General features: G+C 42.5%; 1 protein-coding gene across 1 annotated transcript in view; it reads right to left on the reverse strand.

The window, feature by feature from the left end:
• Positions 1 to 1416: 1416 nt before the first annotated feature.
• Positions 1417 to 18544, reverse strand: part of abcc6a (ATP-binding cassette, sub-family C (CFTR/MRP), member 6a) — a 21791-nt gene continuing 4663 nt past the window's right edge. The window contains 28 exon segments of the mRNA XM_030781076.1: positions 1417 to 1525; positions 2202 to 2396; positions 2663 to 2829; positions 3217 to 3375; positions 3696 to 3842; positions 4198 to 4299; positions 4622 to 4748; positions 5091 to 5290; positions 5481 to 5791; positions 6403 to 6610; positions 7124 to 7241; positions 7368 to 7449; positions 7610 to 7793; positions 7964 to 8131; positions 8278 to 8454; positions 8804 to 8930; positions 9081 to 9150; positions 9888 to 9975; positions 10259 to 10405; positions 10577 to 10780; positions 11467 to 11559; positions 11839 to 12000; positions 12213 to 12390; positions 13333 to 13539; positions 14251 to 14382; positions 14508 to 14569; positions 15904 to 16023; positions 17948 to 18085. Of these exon segments, the coding sequence (XP_030636936.1) occupies positions 1417 to 1525; positions 2202 to 2396; positions 2663 to 2829; positions 3217 to 3375; positions 3696 to 3842; positions 4198 to 4299; positions 4622 to 4748; positions 5091 to 5290; positions 5481 to 5791; positions 6403 to 6610; positions 7124 to 7241; positions 7368 to 7449; positions 7610 to 7793; positions 7964 to 8131; positions 8278 to 8454; positions 8804 to 8930; positions 9081 to 9150; positions 9888 to 9975; positions 10259 to 10405; positions 10577 to 10780; positions 11467 to 11559; positions 11839 to 12000; positions 12213 to 12390; positions 13333 to 13539; positions 14251 to 14382; positions 14508 to 14569; positions 15904 to 16023; positions 17948 to 18085 (4182 nt within the window).

Here is an 18544-nt window from a genome sequence, read left to right on the forward strand (position 1 = left end):
ACGAAACCTACCGTCTAATTTGTTTTTGTAAACACTGTAATCTATATGTTTAAAATATTTCTAGCTGCACTTAGACAGATTTCATTATTAGCTTGCAGATCTCGTTCAAGACATTGCCAGTTTCTTCAAAAAGTTTTAATACTTCACATGTATAATTCTTACATAAAGGAAAAACACCCAAAAAACATCAGTCAAAACTTCATGATTAAATATAAATATTAAAATGTACAAATATAGTACAGTTTTGAGCATTAAAAAAAGGCACATACTTTTTTTCTTTTTTTTTTTTTTTAAACATGTCACAACTACCATATAATGTGTATCGTGTCTTTACCAGTAAGACATCCACTATAACTACTTAACTTGGATTTTCATAAGTTTAAAAACTTTTCAGAGTAAAAATAATCATCTGTATGAAAAAAAACAACCTTTACACGTACAGGGAAAACTAAAAAGCTAAAATATAACAGACAGTGTTGAACAAATGTGCAAAATGCCATTCGAACTGCCCTTTTTTCCCCCCTCCTCATCCAGTTTTGTTATAAAAGTCTAATCATATACCAAGCACAGAGTATAATGTTATATCTTGATCGGTGGATTGTAATGTCATATCTTATTTTTATGTGTTTACTTTCCCTGAAGCAAACAAACACCACAACCTACTTGGAAGGAAAGTATGTTAGGCCACTGTGATGTTTACTTCCTCACTCTTCTCGTAAATACTTAAATGGCTGGTTTCAGAGTCTGTCTGGGAGCTGTGCATTTCTTGGGTTTTTTTTTTTTTCCACGTCAGTTTATGTTGCAGTGTAACAGTTAACGTACTTGTCCCAGTTTCTTTTATTAAAACAAAAAACAAACAAACAAACAAACAAACAAACAAAAAACCCTTTCAGTTTCCTTCCTCAGTTTACTAACTGAATAAACAAACAGAAGAGTATGGCACTTTGATGTCAAGAAGTGAGATGTCGTCTTCATAAAATGTTCAATGTGCAAGAACGTTTATGGCTAATTTAGTATTCTGGTCATTCACATTCAGTAATGTGTATAATTCCCCTTATTGGTGGAAATGGCACTTTAGCTACTGCGCCCTTACACAAGGCACTTAACCTGAGAAAATAGCATTTCACCTGGTAGCTTCAGTTAATACACACACACACCTGTGCATTTTGAACAAAAAAAAAAAATGTGCTTAAAATTTGTATTAATAGCTCTGGTATGTATGAGATGTCAAAGCAGATCTTGAGTCTTTTCGCTCGTTCAGCACCACAACGTGTCAGTTTCTCTGGAGAACCATCATTTTTTATACACTTTCGCCTTCAAAGGTGCTTCACCCATGATGAGACTGTCTGTTGCGATAAGACTGGTCCTCCAGAAAGGGGGCACCCTGGCAGTGTCTTAGGACCCGGACTGGTCAGCTCACGCCAACCCGGCCTCTCGGCACATGCGGTAGAACTGGCCTCGCTGGGCTATGAGGTTGGCAGGGGAGTCCATTTCCAGGATGTGGCCTTTGTCCATCACAATGACCCTGGGAAGAGGTGAGGATAAGATTTACATTTGTGTTTGTATAAACAGATATTTCACAGATGCCAAAGTTGTTCAGAAACCTTGATCACAAGAACATATTTAGCCATCAAATGGTTTTTAGGCAAAGAAAAATCTAAAAGGAAAAAACCTTTCCTGGAAGAATCAACCTCTGTTTCAGCAATTGCACGGCTCTGTAACTTTATTTATTTTATATATTTATTGGACAAGCAGCCCTAACACTGTCTGATTGACTACTAAGCTCTTAAGCTGTGTTTTAACCGAACACGACACGAAATTTACGAGCGACGCGAATGCATGAAACGCCGATGGTGGGAGGCGAATGGGCGGAGTTAATCGGGGGCGAAACTGCGAGCGACGCGAGATGGGCAAAAGGAGCTTTTGCTTGAATTTAAAACTGTTCAACTTGAGTGAAAATTTCACCTGGTGAAAGCCAGTCATCTTCAAGTAGAGCTAGAAGCCACGCCCCCCCCCCCCTTCTCAGAAATCTCTTCAATCAAGATGGAGGACAAGCTGATCGTGTCTAATTTAATCGGTGTAATCAAAAATGCTTGCTGTGACGTGGCGCAAAATTCGCTTGTTCCTGTTTCGGGCAAGCGATCAAACCGGCACGAGGGAAACGAAGCGAAATTCCGCTTAAAATGCAGCTTTAGACCTACCTGGTGTAGTCCATGACGGTGTTGAGACGGTGGGCAATAGTCAGGACGGTGCAGTCCTCAAACTGACTGCGGATGGTGGACTGGATCAGGGTATCCGTCTCCAAATCTACGGCAGCTGTTGCCTCATCCAGAACCAAGATCTTCGTCTTACGAAGGAGGGCCCGAGCCAGGCACACCAGCTGTCGCTGCCCAAGACTGCAGAACAATCGCAGTTACAGAACTGGGACTTAGCTTTGGTATCACAGACACATATCATCCAGTAATGGACTAGAAAAAGAAGGATCATCAGAGAATCCTTTTTTTTTCAGTTTTGGAGTAAGCTTCATCTGAGAAATAAGCACACAGTGAATCATTCGATACATGCATTTTTAAGATTTCTGTAAGCTGTCTAGCTAGCTAGTTAGCCCCTAGTTGCAGGGAATAACTAGCCAAAGGTGCACATGCTCTGTTGTAGGTCTTACCTGAGGTTCTCCCCTCCTTCCGAGCACTCATAGCTTAGTTTGTCAGGGAGTTCAGATACAAAGTTCTTAAGGTGAGCCAGTTCCAGAGCATTCCAAACTTCTTCATCCGAATATGCGTCGAAGGGATCGAGGTTCATACGCAAGGAACCAGAAAACAGCACAGGATCCTGGTGTGGTGAGGGAAAACACAAACTTATTGTCCTGTGCTCTCTGGTTAGTTTTGTCAAATCCAGTTTGTCAGGGACCGACATTGGTTGACTACAACCAGTGTCTTAGAACTTAGACGAAGACTTTATTTGACGGATAAGCTGGGTAATGAGCTATTAGCATTTTATTCGCATCACATATCGACTCTATTAATGTGACAGGGAGTTTCTTCATGGCACAAAACATACAGCACTATTAAGTTAAGAAGCGCTGTCAATTCCAGGTACAATGCAAGCCAAGACCAGTCATCATATACCCTTATACCAAGAAACAGCACCTTATTACATGTGTTGCATAGCATTGGCGGTCACATGTTACAGAATTATCAATGCGTTTTTGGTGTTTACCTGTGGAATGATTGTGATGCGGGATCTCAGGTCGTGAAGCCCAAGCTCAGCGATTTTGATCCCGTCGATGTAGATCTCTCCTTTCGCTGCCTCAAGGATCCGGAAGGTCCCCAGGGCCAGAGAGGATTTCCCTGCTCCAGTCCTTCCAACGATACCCACCTAGGAGGAAAATCGAGCCAGGTTAATTTTTTGAGGGAAGGTTTTCGGGAGTTAAACTGCAGTTTACTTGCAGAATGCAGTTTTATGTCACAGTGAACTTTGGCTGTCACTCAGGCAATGCCCTATTTGATTCCTTAATGACTACTGGTTAGAAACCTCAGCTCCAAATAAATCATGTGTGTACAACTAAACTCTAAATGAACATTGTGTTGCAATGCAAGCTGCTGTTGCACTAGAAAATATACTACGATTATTACAGAGCCTTAACACAACTACTGTGCCACAACAGTAGCACTGTTAGAGGCCTACTCAACACTTACCTTCTCTCGCTCTTTGATGTGGAGGGAGATGCCTTTCAATGCCCACTCTAGGCCTTTTCGGTACTGCAGACCATAGTCATGGAACTCTATGGTGCCAGTTTGTGGCCATGTTGGGGGTAGAGAACTGCCTTCTATGGTCCAAGCTGACTGTACATGAAAATATAACAAGATTCCCGCTGTTAATCAGTATGCCCAAAAAAACCCCCCAAAGAACAAAAAACAAACTTTTAGAATGCCGGTATTTGCATATTTGGAATATTGTGTGCAAATGTGCATATATTTATACAGACCGCAGACCACACATATTTTGAGGCACTGAAATATTCTCAGAGGGCATCAAAACACTGAATGGAAACTACACAAATTCGAATTTTTGCAAAGGTTTAATTGTATGCAAATATTTAGTGTGACATTCATGCAAATAAGAGTTTGGGGGGGGGGGGGGGGGTGGCTCATCTGGAGCCGTGACAGTCATAGAGAAAGAATGGTTAGCATAACTCACCTCTTTGGGTGTGTCGGCATACTCTTTCACTCTCTCCACAGACACAATGTTGTTTTCCACATCTGTCCAGGACCTCACTATCCAACTTAGGATACCAGTTACCTGTAACACATAGGTGTTCAGTCAGTCGTCGTATAGAGGTTCATCGTCAGAGGCCATGTCTGTGGTGTGGTTTGGTTTTTCTTATTCTTGTGCAAGTCCCCTTAAGCAACACGAGCGTTTGGGTTTGCTCCACCGCACCATAATTTCAAAAGTGTCAACCGCATACGTTGAGAAACACAGTTAATCACCATGATGCAAGATGAGGAACTTTGGATTGAGGTTAGACATATAATATTGCAAAACTGAATGGAGCAATCAACAATGCTCCCTTTGACTGGCGTATCATGCGGCAGCTGTTTTAATTCCAGGTAGAACCTCTTACCTGAAGAGAATGGGAGACTGCCAGACCAACGATACCCGGGCTCAGTGTCTCTTTTCCCATCACAGACAGAACAGCTGCTGCTAGGACCACGATGTTGCCAAGGAACTCCAGATTCACTGCTAGCCACCTTCAGGACACCAGATACACATGAATTCACAGCCTCCGCTTTGACCCTTCCTAAAGTGTCATGTAGTCACGTACCATGTAATGACACATAGCTATCACTTTAAATCTTTCAAAATAATGTTTACTGTAATTGACAACATGTTTTTGCCACCTCTTTGAATTCTAACAGACTGATTTAGATGAAATTGTATTCACAGATCTTTACGACTCGGAGAAAAACTTGCTCTAGGGTGCCAATCTAAAATTGGATTTCTCCGGTGTCAGTTTTGGAGTGAACTACATTAATGTCTGCCCTCTAGACGCATCTTCAAATGGTATGCAGAGCAGACACAGAGGTCCTTACCTGGTAGCCACAAAGCGAGGGAAATAGGAGGTCTGATTGTGGTCCACCCTTTGGTTGGCCTGTAGGATGAAGCGGTACTGCTCGCCAAAGGCGCGGATGACACTGGCACCTTGCACCGTCTCGTTGAAGTGGGTGTAGATGGGCGAACGGCTCACCGATTCAAGCCGACGCAGCTGGCATGATGTCGCCACGTAGAAGCTCTGCAAGACAAGGAAACACGTCGTCCGGTCAAAAACTCAAGATTCCCAAGATTCCTTATGGAATTGCTCTGACAGCAGGCTGGGGCGAAGAGGGTTATATAATGGATGGCTTCTTAGAATAGGTATTTTATTTGTCTGTTTGTTTGTTTGTTTGATTGTTTGTTTGTTTTCAAAAATGGCCATGGCTAACCTGTATGAAAGCGTAGAGGAGTGTCAGGGGCAGGATGACGAGGGCAGCAAAAGGCGTGGCCAGAAGCACGATGATGCAGACCTCCATTAGCTTGAAAAAGTAACTAAGCATCATCTTCAGACCGTCGGGAATCATACAGTCGATGGCGTCGATCTCCTTGGCGAAGCGGTTGAGCAGGTTGCCACTGGGCGTACGCTCAAAGAAGGACATGGGGGAACGGAGAACGTTGTTGAGAAGCTCCAGGTGCAGATAGCGTGAGGCAATGATGCCACCCACTGAGATGGCCACAGTGGTTCCAAAAATGGCCACACCTAAAAAATCAATAATGTTGTAATTATTCAGCAGACTGAGGAAACTGATTCAAATTCACACAGCTTGTGCATGAAATGAGTGTTCCTGGAAAACAGCAGTTGGATTATTCTGGCTCTTTTTTGTTTGTTATATTTACTAGATATAGTTTCAATTCTGTAAAACACACATTATGCGTAGTTCCCATGACAAATTAGTTAGAACCTCCTCACTAAAAGATCGAAGACATAAAGGTGTACTATTTGTATTAAGCATACATGTCCTCAGTATGATGTTTTATAACAGAGTGTATATATTGTAAAATATGTGTATATCTCATATGCTGATCTATGTATAACAATTCTTACATCAGATAGGTATTTTGAATATATATATTTATATATATATATATATAGAGAGAGAGAGAGAGAGAGAGAGAGAGAGAGAGAGACATATAGGGCATCAGACTAATTCTCAGAATATATTTCACACTTGTTATAACAGCACTTGTTATTATCTGTCCAAAATGTCTATGAATAAATTAAGTTTGGCATCGGTACTTAAATGTATAAAAAAAATATGGTATAAGAGTTGTCCTCCTCACTGTCATCAGACAGCTGAGTTCTTTACTGACCTTGTGCAAATCCCAAGGCTCCATATACAGCCAGCTTCATGTCTGTGTTGAGCTGCGTGCCGTTGACTACAGGCTCGTCTGCCCACATGCTGAGCCAGTAGTTGTAGGCCAGAGAAGCAGCCTGTTGGAACGCGTACATGAACACTATGGATATGATCAAAGCCAAGCCAATGGTCTTGAAGTATTCGATGTACAGCTCCATCTTAACCTAGAGAGACGGAGAGAAAGTAAAATGCCGTTGGATTTGACACGAATGGGCCTCAGACATCACGCTGCCTCGTGCAGCATGGAACACGCTGTGAGCATACGATTTCCGAGAGCAGTAGAGGGCGCTGTGGTTGTGTTTTGCTGAACCCATGTGTTTTTGAAGGCCATTCAAGGCTTTTGTATTAGTGTATCAATGCGCTTCTGATTAGCAGGACAAATGAAAATGTTAATGTGTCATATCTTGCCAATACTCTCACGACACAAACTAATACATTGGGAATCACTGCACTAATCAGCATGAGATAGTAATAATGACAGATAATGACTTTTCACTGTTTTGCAGATGGGGTGTACTACCTGCAGATTGATTTATTTCTAAACGTGACACTGGCCTGTCAGAAGTATATGAAAACACATCTTGGTTTGACATGACTAAAAGGATATCACAATATGTCAAGGAGAGATTTAATGTGATTTTGTCTGGCAGAGGGAGTTGTGAAGATGTTAAACTCACCCTGCCCGTTCGGGCCTTGTCCACCTCTGTCAACCTGCCCAGGTCCTCTGGCACCTGATCCTGATCGATATCGGACAGCGGCTCGACGCTCTGCATGCTAACACTGCTTGTGTCGCCACTGAGCAACGAAAAAAGGAGTAAACTTACACGTCTCATCTATCATCTTAGTTTCTTTTTTTTTTTTTTTTAAACATGAGCAAAACTGTAACTGAGCCGCCCCCCATTTCACTTCGGTATCACATACCCAATGAGTTGCTCCTGAGACAGGTCTCTGGAGAATGGCATAAAATCTGTCATGCTTAACCTGGAGGAAGATTTCCTGGAGCCTGTAATGAGAATACATGATCGATATGCAGGAAAAACACACATTCAACTATTGTAAGTCAGAGAGGGAGCGGAAGAAAAAAGAGAGAGAGAGAGAGAGAAAGAGAGACAGACAGAGAAAGAGATGCTGTGTGCTATATTTCCACAGCATAGGCCCCAGACCTCTCTGTGTGGAGCTCTCCTTTCTCTCTGAGCTGGCAAACACGCGGATGAAGTCGGCAAAGGCTCCGTTACGACTCAGTAGATCCTGGTACGAGCCAATCTCAGTTATTTCTCCGTCCACCAGGACCAGGATCAGGTCTGCTTGAGGCAGGAAGCTCATCCCGTGGGTTACCAGAACCCGAGTCTATGAACACACCAATAATTAGCTTCATTAGCTTGGCCGGAATGGGCTTTTCACACTAAGATGGGCACAGCTCTTAATAATATGCACCTCTAACTTGGGTTTGTTCCAATGTTTGAAAAGTGTATTAATTCATACTTCTAAGTCTGTGAGGATGACTGATCAATGGTCACCTTGTCTCTTAGGACGCCCTTTGGTCCAATGACTTTATCGAAAATGTGCTGCCCCACATGGGCATCCACGGCAGACAGGGGGTCGTCCAGCAGGTAGACGTCAGATTTTCTGTAGACGGCTCGAGCCAGACTCACGCGCTGCTTCTGACCTCCAGAGAGGTTTAAACCCTGGACCCATAAAAAACACCACGACAGGACCAAAGAGTTCACAATAACCCTTTAAAGCATCCATGTATAGCTGTTTAACAGAGAGAGAGAGAGAGAGAGAGAGCTTGGATAAAAGCTACTGAACATAATGGTTGATGGAGTCTCACCTTCTCTCCAATTTCTGTGGCATCCCCAGCGGGCAGAATTTCCAGGTCTGGCAGGAGGGCACATGCTTCCAGCACACGCTGGTACCAGCTTTTCTTCTTCTCCCGACCAAACAGAATGTTGTCCTGGAGTGTTGCATTCTGAATCCAGGCTTGTTGAGGCACATAGGCTAATGAGCCCTGAGACATGTGTATACACATGTAGAGGCTAATGGTGAATAATGTTTCATAGGAATCCACATTATAGTCAAATATGCTTTCAGTCAAAAGCACGGCTCCAGTTCCAGTTAGTTTCTTAAAAGATTTTGCCCGTCTGAACTAAATGACTTATTATCCAATCAAAATGCAAATCACTCTAGTATAATTTTTGGATTAGGCAAAGCAGCCTACAGACATGCAAATGTTCTCAAAACATCTTGTTGTCTTATCAGAGGAGAGGTTCTCTATGTATTCATGCTATGTGAGAACCAAGAAAGTTGTCCAGACATGCAGGGACTGGGGGCGGAAAACGATAAGCAGGTGTGGGTACCTTGACAGAGACGCTGCCGCTCCTCCGCTCAGTCTCCCCAAGCATGGAGGAGAGCAACGATGACTTCCCACAGCCAACGTGGCCAACGACAGCCACCAATGAGCCACGAGGCACACTTACATTAATCCTGGATGTACGCATGTAGACGCACACGCACACACACACACACACACACACACACACACACAAACAGAAAGATCAAACAAGGTTGATGGAGCGGCAAACATTTAAATATAAATTACACCCTTTGGGTTTGTCTTAGAGCAATGCAGCCTACCTCTTTAGACAAGGAGGGCCGTCTTTAGACCAGCTGAAAGTTCCATTATCGACTACAATGGCATCTTCATCTGAGAGGCAGAGAGTGAAGATGTGAGTTACCGCAGAAAGAAATGTGTTGACCATTTACAGAACAAGGTATCATCGTGAATAACAAACCATTCCTTTTGGTAGCGCACAACTAGGCAATATCATTTGCTGACTTTTTTTTTTTTTTTTTTTTTTCCCTACATTAGCGGGTTGGTGTTATCAGGAAATCAGATTGCCAAAACAAACATTTGAGGACAGGAGCGTGAGGAATAGGACAAAGCATTCACCTAAAGCTATTTTGTAGACTCTCAGCAATTACATGTACCTTAATTAGCTGAATCTTCAGTGTGCCTATGTTGTGTTCTAGCAAGCTGTCTGGAACAGTGTGACAGATTAGGAGCCAGAACAGTTTGCCATTCACTTAAGTGGTATGTTGAGCACTTCGGTGGGTCTGTGGCAATGATATTAAAGTAGGCCTAATTGTTCTCGCGCGCTGAGTCATTGCAGTGAGCAGGATGTGAAAGCATACCAACATCTGAATGTGGAATTCCGCAGACGTAAACAAATCACCCTCAGTCCTTCCCTCTCACTCCCATTCATGATTTAACCCCCACCCCCCACAGCACACACACACACACACACACACACCCACACACACCCACCCTCAGTGTAAATCAGGTGGAAAGTGGCAACGGACGTGTTACGAGAGCGCATTTGATTTGTACGTCAAGCCTACGCTTGAGTAGACCTGACATTGCTGCCTGATAGAATCACTCACCGGCTTTAAAGGGGGATCTGGTCACATTGTCTGGTTTTAGTTCCTCCTGACAGAGAAATTTCCCCAAACGTTTCAAAGAGACAATGGCCTGCAACACAGAAAAGGCTTTTAACCTTTTCGTCTCGAATGACTGTTTGACCCTTCAGTGACTTGGTAAAAATAAAAGAACTGCTGATGCAAGGATCTTCTCTTACATAACAGAAGTATGACACGTCATCTCATCAAACTACGTATATCTGAATGTAGCATAAGGTTTGTGGTTGGTATGTTTTTGTTTTGTTTTGTTTTTTTTACTAAGTTGCTGTTGTCTTCCCTCTTGCAACGTTAGTATTTTAGCATTCACACACAATACATTGTGACTGCGCTGATACCTGCATGGTTGTACTCATAGCAAAGGGCAGCTGGCTTAGCGGTGTCTTCAGAATGTTGATCAGGGCCATGGACACAAAGACCTTCTGTGCATCGAGAACGTTTCTGTCATCGATGAGGACATACACACCAAACATGGCAAAAGCGATCTGCGGGGTGAGAGTAGGGAAACAGCCGAAAATGACGATTGCTAGAACCGAAGGTATGTCCTCGGTTGACTGGGATCTCCGGTGGTGAAAGAGGATCTCAGACATAATGATGAATGGCAACGAAAGTTGTTTATCTGATATATACCAAAAACAAAATCTCACATTACATACCAGGAAAGATGAAGAGTTGAAGGATGCGATGGATACAGAGTAGAGGATCTGGGACTTCTTCAGGGCATTCAGTTCCTTCTCTCTGTAGCCTAAGACCTGCTCAAGGAATGCCTTTTCCCAGGCGTAGAACTTCAAGATCTTAATCCCGTTCAGGATTTCATTCATCAGCTTGATTCGACCGTCCATGTACTTCATCTGAATCTCCTGAGGACACCACATGCATAGGCATAACATTTTAACACTTTTCTCCTCCAGTGTATCCGTGAGACAAAAGTCTAAGTTTTGGTTGCTGGATTGTCTAGGTTGTCTAATTGTTTAAAATTAACCAAGCATAGCTCATAATGTCCTTCAAGTTAGTTGAGGTCTTTCTTAAGAAGTATCTTGCTGCTCCTGTCTGCTTCTACAGAGTGAGCTCCTCTGCATTTCTTCTTTTAGCCTCAAAATCATGGTAGTATTGGTCCAGTTTGTCAATTACAGAGGTTTATCTCCATTTTTATCACATTTGTTGATTTAACTCTGAAGAACGTGCAAGCCAAGATGGCTACCAGTGTTCCACCAGTGTTGCTAATTTGACTCAAGTGGAGACCATAGCCAAACTTCTGTTGTTTTTCAAAAAGAAAATGAAAAAAAAAAAAAAAAAAAAAGATTTTTATTGCCATTTTCTGTGGTTGTTTTCCATCCGACCAACACAGGAACATCAAAGGGACAAAATGAACTTGAATCCAACCCACACACCCACGTCACTTTCCCTGTATTATCTAAACCAGCTGTGTAGACACTAACGCTGACGGAGGATGGCACACATGTCCACTCTGGACAGAAATAGACTGAAATAAACCGCAAACCTACTGACAGTCTTGTATCAGTTATTTCAATACGCTGTAACGTACCTGGAGTTTACTCCTTTTCTTGGCAATGAATCCGTTGAGAGGAAAGATGAGGATTACCGTGGCAATACCGGCCAGTGCTGAAGGGCCCAGGTGCTGGGAAGGGTCAAATGGGATTTATGTGTGAGATCATCTCATTACTTATCTAATTATGTTAATAAGGGAAATACATCAAGTAAGCTCTTGTTAGGCACTACTTGATCCTAATTAAAAAATTACTCATGATTGAGTAACTACTTCTGTAGTTGCTTGCTAGTTGGCTGCCAATTGGCAAGGGGTGGGTTGGTCCCTTGGTCCATTCTAAAGGTTTATACAGACTAAAAGCCAGAGACTGATTGAAATGGTCTTTTTACCAGAAGAATTTGTCTACTATACCTGCCAAAGGAAGAAGAGACAGAGGGCAATCTCTATGGGAGCAAGCCACACTGCATTGAAGTACACCACAAAGTCCATCAGCTTCTGAGTGTCGGCTGACACCAGGTTCACTATTTCTCCAACCGTACACGTTCTACGTGCAGCACTGTTTATGACCAAAGACTGGGGTGATGGAACAAGAGAGAGAAAGAGAGAGAGAGAGAGAAAGAGAGAGAGAGAAAGAGAGAGAGAGAATAAAAGGACGAGAGAAGGAGAGCGCTTAAGTTAGAGACCTCCCTTGCGTGAGCTTTCCCGAAAAACCTAAACCTAGATTTTACAGAGAGCTTCTGAGATATCTGTTTGTGATTGAAGAATGATGCAGGAAAGAGTCATACCTTCCTGTAGACCAGACCCATAACCGCAGTCTTAACTCTCATGCCTACTGTGAAGCATGTGTACATGTACTGGTGATTGAAGAGGGACTGGAGACAGGAGAGCAGGAACATGAGCGAGGCATAGAAGTACCCTTTCCACAGAGGTGCGTCTTCTTCCCTCATAAAACCTAACAACAGACTGCCGAGAACACAGGCAACAGGTTACCACACGGCATTACCTCACTATTAGTAGAACTTACAGTGTACATAAACCTAGAAATAATTATATATATGGGAAAACCCCCCCAAAAAAACGATCCCACGAAAATGTGAATTCAAACATTGTGAAAATAAACTGTGATTGCTGGAGCAGGTTCATTTCATCTCAAGACAGAGCAAAGTGTGTTTGTCAGACAGAAGGGGATTCTTTTTTAAAACGAGACATGTACAGTTTTCTGTTTAAAGTAACTCACTTACTCTTAAGACAAAAAAAAAAAAAACCCACCAAGGCAATAGTTGTGAATCCAGCCAAAAAGTTTCATGGCTTTGGTGACAGCACAGTGCAGTGGATGAACAGTGTAAACCCATTGGGCCACACACACCAGCTAAGTATTCACAGATCTGACCTTTTTGTGGTTGAATTGGCCTCCTTCTTGGCTGGCCACTCTCTTATTGTGGTGAGTCCAGGCAACCACAACCTTGGTAATGCCGCAGCTAGGGGCTTAAGCCACCTTCCCTGAAGCTATAGCATCTATGTCTGTGGCTTTTCTTTCTCAAGCTCATAGACGTTCTCCATAATCAAGCCTCAGAGAGCACAAACAACAAGATTCTCGTTTGACTCATATGAGGTCAGTGAGTCAAGCACCTGAACGAAACTGCAAGTTCCTGTTTTTGAGACTGTGATACTGCAAACTGTACAGAACTTTTCCACCCCCCCCCCCCCCCCCCTTTGTGGACTGTATGAGGTACCTTCCAAGCTCTAAGCTTCATCTGTGTTTATTTGAAAAGATGTAGTCATAACACATTACTTAGTCATAACACGTTGCTGTCAAGGTTTCTGAGTTCCAGGTGATTGAAAGAACTGTTGCCGTGGTGAAAGGGGCGACTGCGGTGCTGTGTTGTGGTAGCGGTGTTTTCTCACCTGAGCACTTGTGGGATGGTGAACATAAAGGCATCGTGGATCATGAGGCATAGAGTTCCTGACAGAAAGTAAGGTCCAAAGCTGCGTGCCAGCGTTCGCAGGAGGCAGAAGCCGGAGCTTTGCTCTTTCTGTAGCTTCCTGAGAAGCTGGGCTTGGTCAGGGAGCCTGGAGCCCAGGGCCACGCTGGTGCTCAGGTGGTTCTCCTGTCTGTCAGAGATAGAGAGAGAGAGAGAGAGAGAGAGAACGAGAGAGAGAGGAACAGGACATAAGTGTATATGGCAAGGCCATGAAGTCCTTCTACACCACTCCTCTGCTTTAAAGTTTTAATTGAAAGCAGACAAATAAGAATGAAAGAGTAACGTTACTTTTTTTGCCACATCGCGTGACGAGCTTTCTCTAACTATAAAACGCGTTGCTCTTTGTTGACATGCGACCTCTGACATGGCCACTTAATACCAGATTAAAGGATTTAGCAGAATATCTTTAAAGCTGAAATGTGTTAATGGCCCACCAAAATGACTCAGGCTTCATGTCTCGACGGTGTCCTCAAGGGACTCCGTTTGACACATTTTCTGCCAATTTTCTTGTAATTTATGGGAATTGTTCAAATGGACGTTTAATTATTTGGTGTTTGCTATGTAAAGCAACCACAGTGAACCACACAAACTACCAATTAACATATGTCACATTCTGGAGCTTCTAGGCTCCATCTTTAAAAATTATGTTTTTTAGTAATGTCTTTAAAATGAGATGTGACAATAAGTTTTCTGGGATGGTTTGACATAGAGCAAGTTTAAAAATGGCCTTTCATATGCCACAGAATATGGTTTGACGTGATGAAGGCTACCATCACAGCATGGGAATATATTTGGCCTTTAGTGATTCTTTTGTGATAGAAATACACTGAGAGCTTCATACTGTTTTAGCTTGGTACATTCTGCTGTCCACTCCTCTTCCAGATCTGAAATGATCTTTTCTGAAGTGTCCTCCGCACGAAGAGACCACAGATCATCAGCTTGCAGTGGAGTGCGATAGCCTTTAATAACCAACCTATCCCACACACACAGACACACACAGTTTTACTTTTCTCAGGATGAGCAGGATGACTTTGTTCTGATGAGTGATAGATCTGTCTAATTTCGACGTTATGATTAATACATCATAAATGCTCTTACCCCTTGAACCACCAGAATAGGAACTTTGACAGAAAAGATGCATCTTGGACAGGACATGAATTCTGGAAGAAAACAGATTAGCAGGTTTAAAAAAAAACTGTGTTGCTACCTTATTCAGTCTTGAGATCCATCCAAACAAAATAAAATTCTTTAGTGCATTTCATCGTTTTTTTTTTCTGCCGTAAAAGAATAATACAGTCTTTTTTCAATGCTCTGAAATAAGCAATGATTGCTGGCATGGTGACTCTGAGGTCTGAAAAAAAAAATTATTTGGCCACTTTGGGTTGAGGGTAAACAGAAAGTGGCTGAGTGTTTTTGTGCACATGTGCGAGAGTAAAAGAGCCAGAGCACAAACCTTCCCCTGTGTGTGTGTGTGTGTGTGTGTGTGTGTGTGCGCGCGTGTGTGTGTGCGTGTGTGTGAGTGCGTGCGCATGCATATGTGTATTTGTGTCTGTGCCAAGCGTGCAGAAGTGACGACACGTTTCCTCCCACTGCTGACCTAAGAGCCCATCCCTCCTCTTACACACACACACACACACACACACACACTTTCACACACACACACACACACACAGACACACACACACACTTTCATACACTTTTGTTTTTCCGCCTCTTCACCGGATGTCTCACACACTCAGGCAGGCCATGAATAACATTGCTCAGGAAGTGACAGAGTCAGGCTAGGATGATCATGGGCGTGGCTCCCATGTCTGTGGCTTCCAGCCACCTATCCTCACCGTAGTCTTAAGGAGACTCTTGGTCCTTCTTCAGACCATGTTGTCCTCCAAAGCAAACCTTATAGACCGTTATAACAACAAATCTACACTTACATGGCTAAAACCCTTTTGAATTATTATATACTATCTATCTATCTATCTATCTATCTATCTATCTATCTATCTATCTATCTATCTATCTATCTATCTATCTGTCTATCTATCTATCTATCTATGGTCAAGTTTGAGGGACACTGTCAAACCATGATTCCATATAGTCGGTGGAATCAAGTTTTGGATGGAACCAGGATCCACATTCCTTATAAAACTACAGCATGCGCTTTGCTGTCAACACACGGGCTGCACAACTTACAGTAAACAAGATTTCATAAATATCATGCATATAAATAATCTGAGAGCCCAGATTGGATGATGAATCAAATCAAAACGTTGATAAACATTTTAGCATTTCTCAAAGTTTTGGAGGTTTGTGTTAAAGTACCACACAGTTGTGATGGATGGCATTGGTTTGAATCATAGGAACTGGCAGAGCTTGATTTCAAGTCGAAGTAAACAATGAATATTCTCGACATGATTGTTAGTGTTATGTAACTCATACTTGGGTTGAATGCTCTATTTTCTTGAGTCAGATATGAATATGCCCTTTTGACCCTTACTTTGGAGCCAGCTTTGTCACTAGGTGCTTGGTCCGCAAAACAGCTGAGGAAAAGCTGAGCCAACTGGAGACCAAAGAAAGAGAAGAAGGCCAAGTATCGTACGATATTTGGAGAAAGACCCTGAAATACAAGAGGAACAAAAAAAAAAAAAAAAAACCATGAATGTATTTGTTGGTTAGGAGAGGGACTTAATTATCGTACCGCAGCAAGGGAATTCCCATGATGCGGTGAGAATGTTTTTCTTGTTCCTGGGGTTTTTTTTTTTTTCTTTCTTTCTTTCTTCTGCTTTTTTTTTCTTCCTGACCGGCCAAATATTTCCCCAAAAAATGAGGCCAACTCTGACTTTATTCATCACTCCACAGCTACACAGCCAGTCAGAAACATAGCCTTGTGTATGATCTAGGTCACTCCATGTATTCTATCTCTTTACACACCTTCTCAATTTTTGGCTATACTGAAGATCTTTCCCATCTTTTTTTTGCATAACATCATCATAAATAACAATGAACTCTGGAAACTGTTGCCTCAATTGCCTCAATGTGTTTACTCCTGATTTAAAAAAGGGGTATGAGGACGCATGCTGTTCACTTAAATTTTTTTCTTAAATATTCTTTAAATTGCCCTCATTGCGAATAGCTATAAAAGAAAATATGGTCTTTATTGACTTAGAATTTGTCCTATAGCACAAGGCATGGGTGTGCACCGCCATTAATAGCACCATAAAGCTTATTTTGACCAGTTAAGGCAAATCATGGTGAAAACCAATGTCTTTAAAGGCCTGCTTTATATAAATGGATTACGCATGAATAGAACTGTAAAAAAGAGTTCCAGTCACGCTACGAGTATACCAAGACATGGTCAGAAGCTTTGGTCACGATGCCAGCACCCCCTGCTTGGGAGCCAAAACAGTCGATATTTACCAGTTTTTCACATGTGCTATTCATATGTGTTCCAAACATGTAGCCTGTCTAAGTATATCCTATGTTTGTGAAATGCTGCCATTCAGCTGCAGCCAGACGGGGCATAAAACAACAAAATCTCTAGTAAACATCCGCTTCCCTCTGCTCTCCACGGCCAAGATATGGGGTATCTGCTTACCAAAACCACAAAACCAAACAGACTCAGCTGGTTAGCGGTCAGACAATATAGGTCAATAAGTTGTCTGGGTCTCACCCCCACCCCCCCCAACCCCCCTCCCCTGACAAACATACACTATGAAATCTCAGCTTTTCACAGATTTCTGAAGAAAAGTGCCCAGGCTGTCAACCATAAAAATATTGAACTTTTGCTGGTAAGTTCGTTAGAGTTCTTTGTACAGACTTTTTGTACCAAATTTTTTTTTTTTTAATACATGTTGAATGCCTAGAAATGCTTCTTAAAATTTAGTCCGTTTTTTTTGGTTTGATTGTTTTTTTTTTTTGGTTTGTTTTTTGCTATGATCTAGATTTCCATCACTGGTTCTATTATAACCAATTACTACAGAACACTACATTTGTTACTCCTGCCTGAAACACAGCGTATTGTACCAGAGGATTATAATGATAATCTTAATTGAACAGGCTACTGTAGTATTGCCAATAACCCTCTTACTGTACTGCGTAACCAGGGCAACAGTTCACACAAAACATCCTTGGTAACAGAGACCTTCCACATATTTACAGTGTGCATTTTTTGATTGACTGCCAGTGGAATTTCGATTTTTCTATGGGGATGTGTGATTCACACCCATTACGTGTACAAATAGATATTAAAAAAAAAAAGAAAGAAAGAAAGAAAGAAAAACTACACCCTAACTGGTCAAAACTAAACATCTCGAAAATGTTATGCAAGAAGTAACAGAGGACCATCTGAGTTTATATACATGTGTGACAAGTCATGGAAAAAAAAAAAAAAATTTGAACTAGAACGAACAAACAAGAGGGTTATGCTGCCACTAAAAATGCACTGCCTCTAGTCCTAGTTCTCAGTGTAGTAGGATTTGGGTGTGTGGCGTGAATTGGACGCCCCAGATAGGGGGTCTGTGTGTCAGTGTCAGTTCTCTCACCTCGTCCACGGCCAGCTGGATCTTGGCTCTGAGGGGCACCAACGAGCAGACCACGCCCATCAGCCAGAAGAGGAAGAGGAACGCGGAGGAGCGGCAGCCCCGTATCCTCTCCCATTGGATGATCAGCACTGCCAGGACCTACCAGTAGGAAACCAGCTGAGGTTACTGGAAGTCATTTCACCCCCCCCCCCCCCCCCTCCTAAAAAAACTTCACCCCTGGATAAATATGAGTAGTTGATTATGAAATAGCGAGCACACTGGTGTTATGAGATTACTCAGGGTCTTCTCCTTTTCGGGCTCTTTCGGTTTCTTTCTCACATGTGTTGGCGCAAGTTCTCTTGGCCAAAGAGTGACATCAGACTGTGTCGTGCTGTGTCACAAAACCAGATCCAGTAAGTAGAAGAGTGCTAACGCGCACCTACTTCTGAGAAACGGACGCAGATACTGAAAGATGTAGACACTCTGCCTTTTTCTCGGTATTGTTTTAAACAGTCAGCCACAGCTGCGTGCAGTGCAAAATGAACCTTCAGACTGAATATTGATTTTTAATGTCACAGGGATACCACAAAATAAAAGTGCTGATTGAGTCACAGTCTG

This window comes from Chanos chanos, chromosome 8 (genome assembly GCF_902362185.1).
Source record: "Chanos chanos chromosome 8, fChaCha1.1, whole genome shotgun sequence".
Taxonomy (NCBI): domain Eukaryota; kingdom Metazoa; phylum Chordata; class Actinopteri; order Gonorynchiformes; family Chanidae; genus Chanos; species Chanos chanos.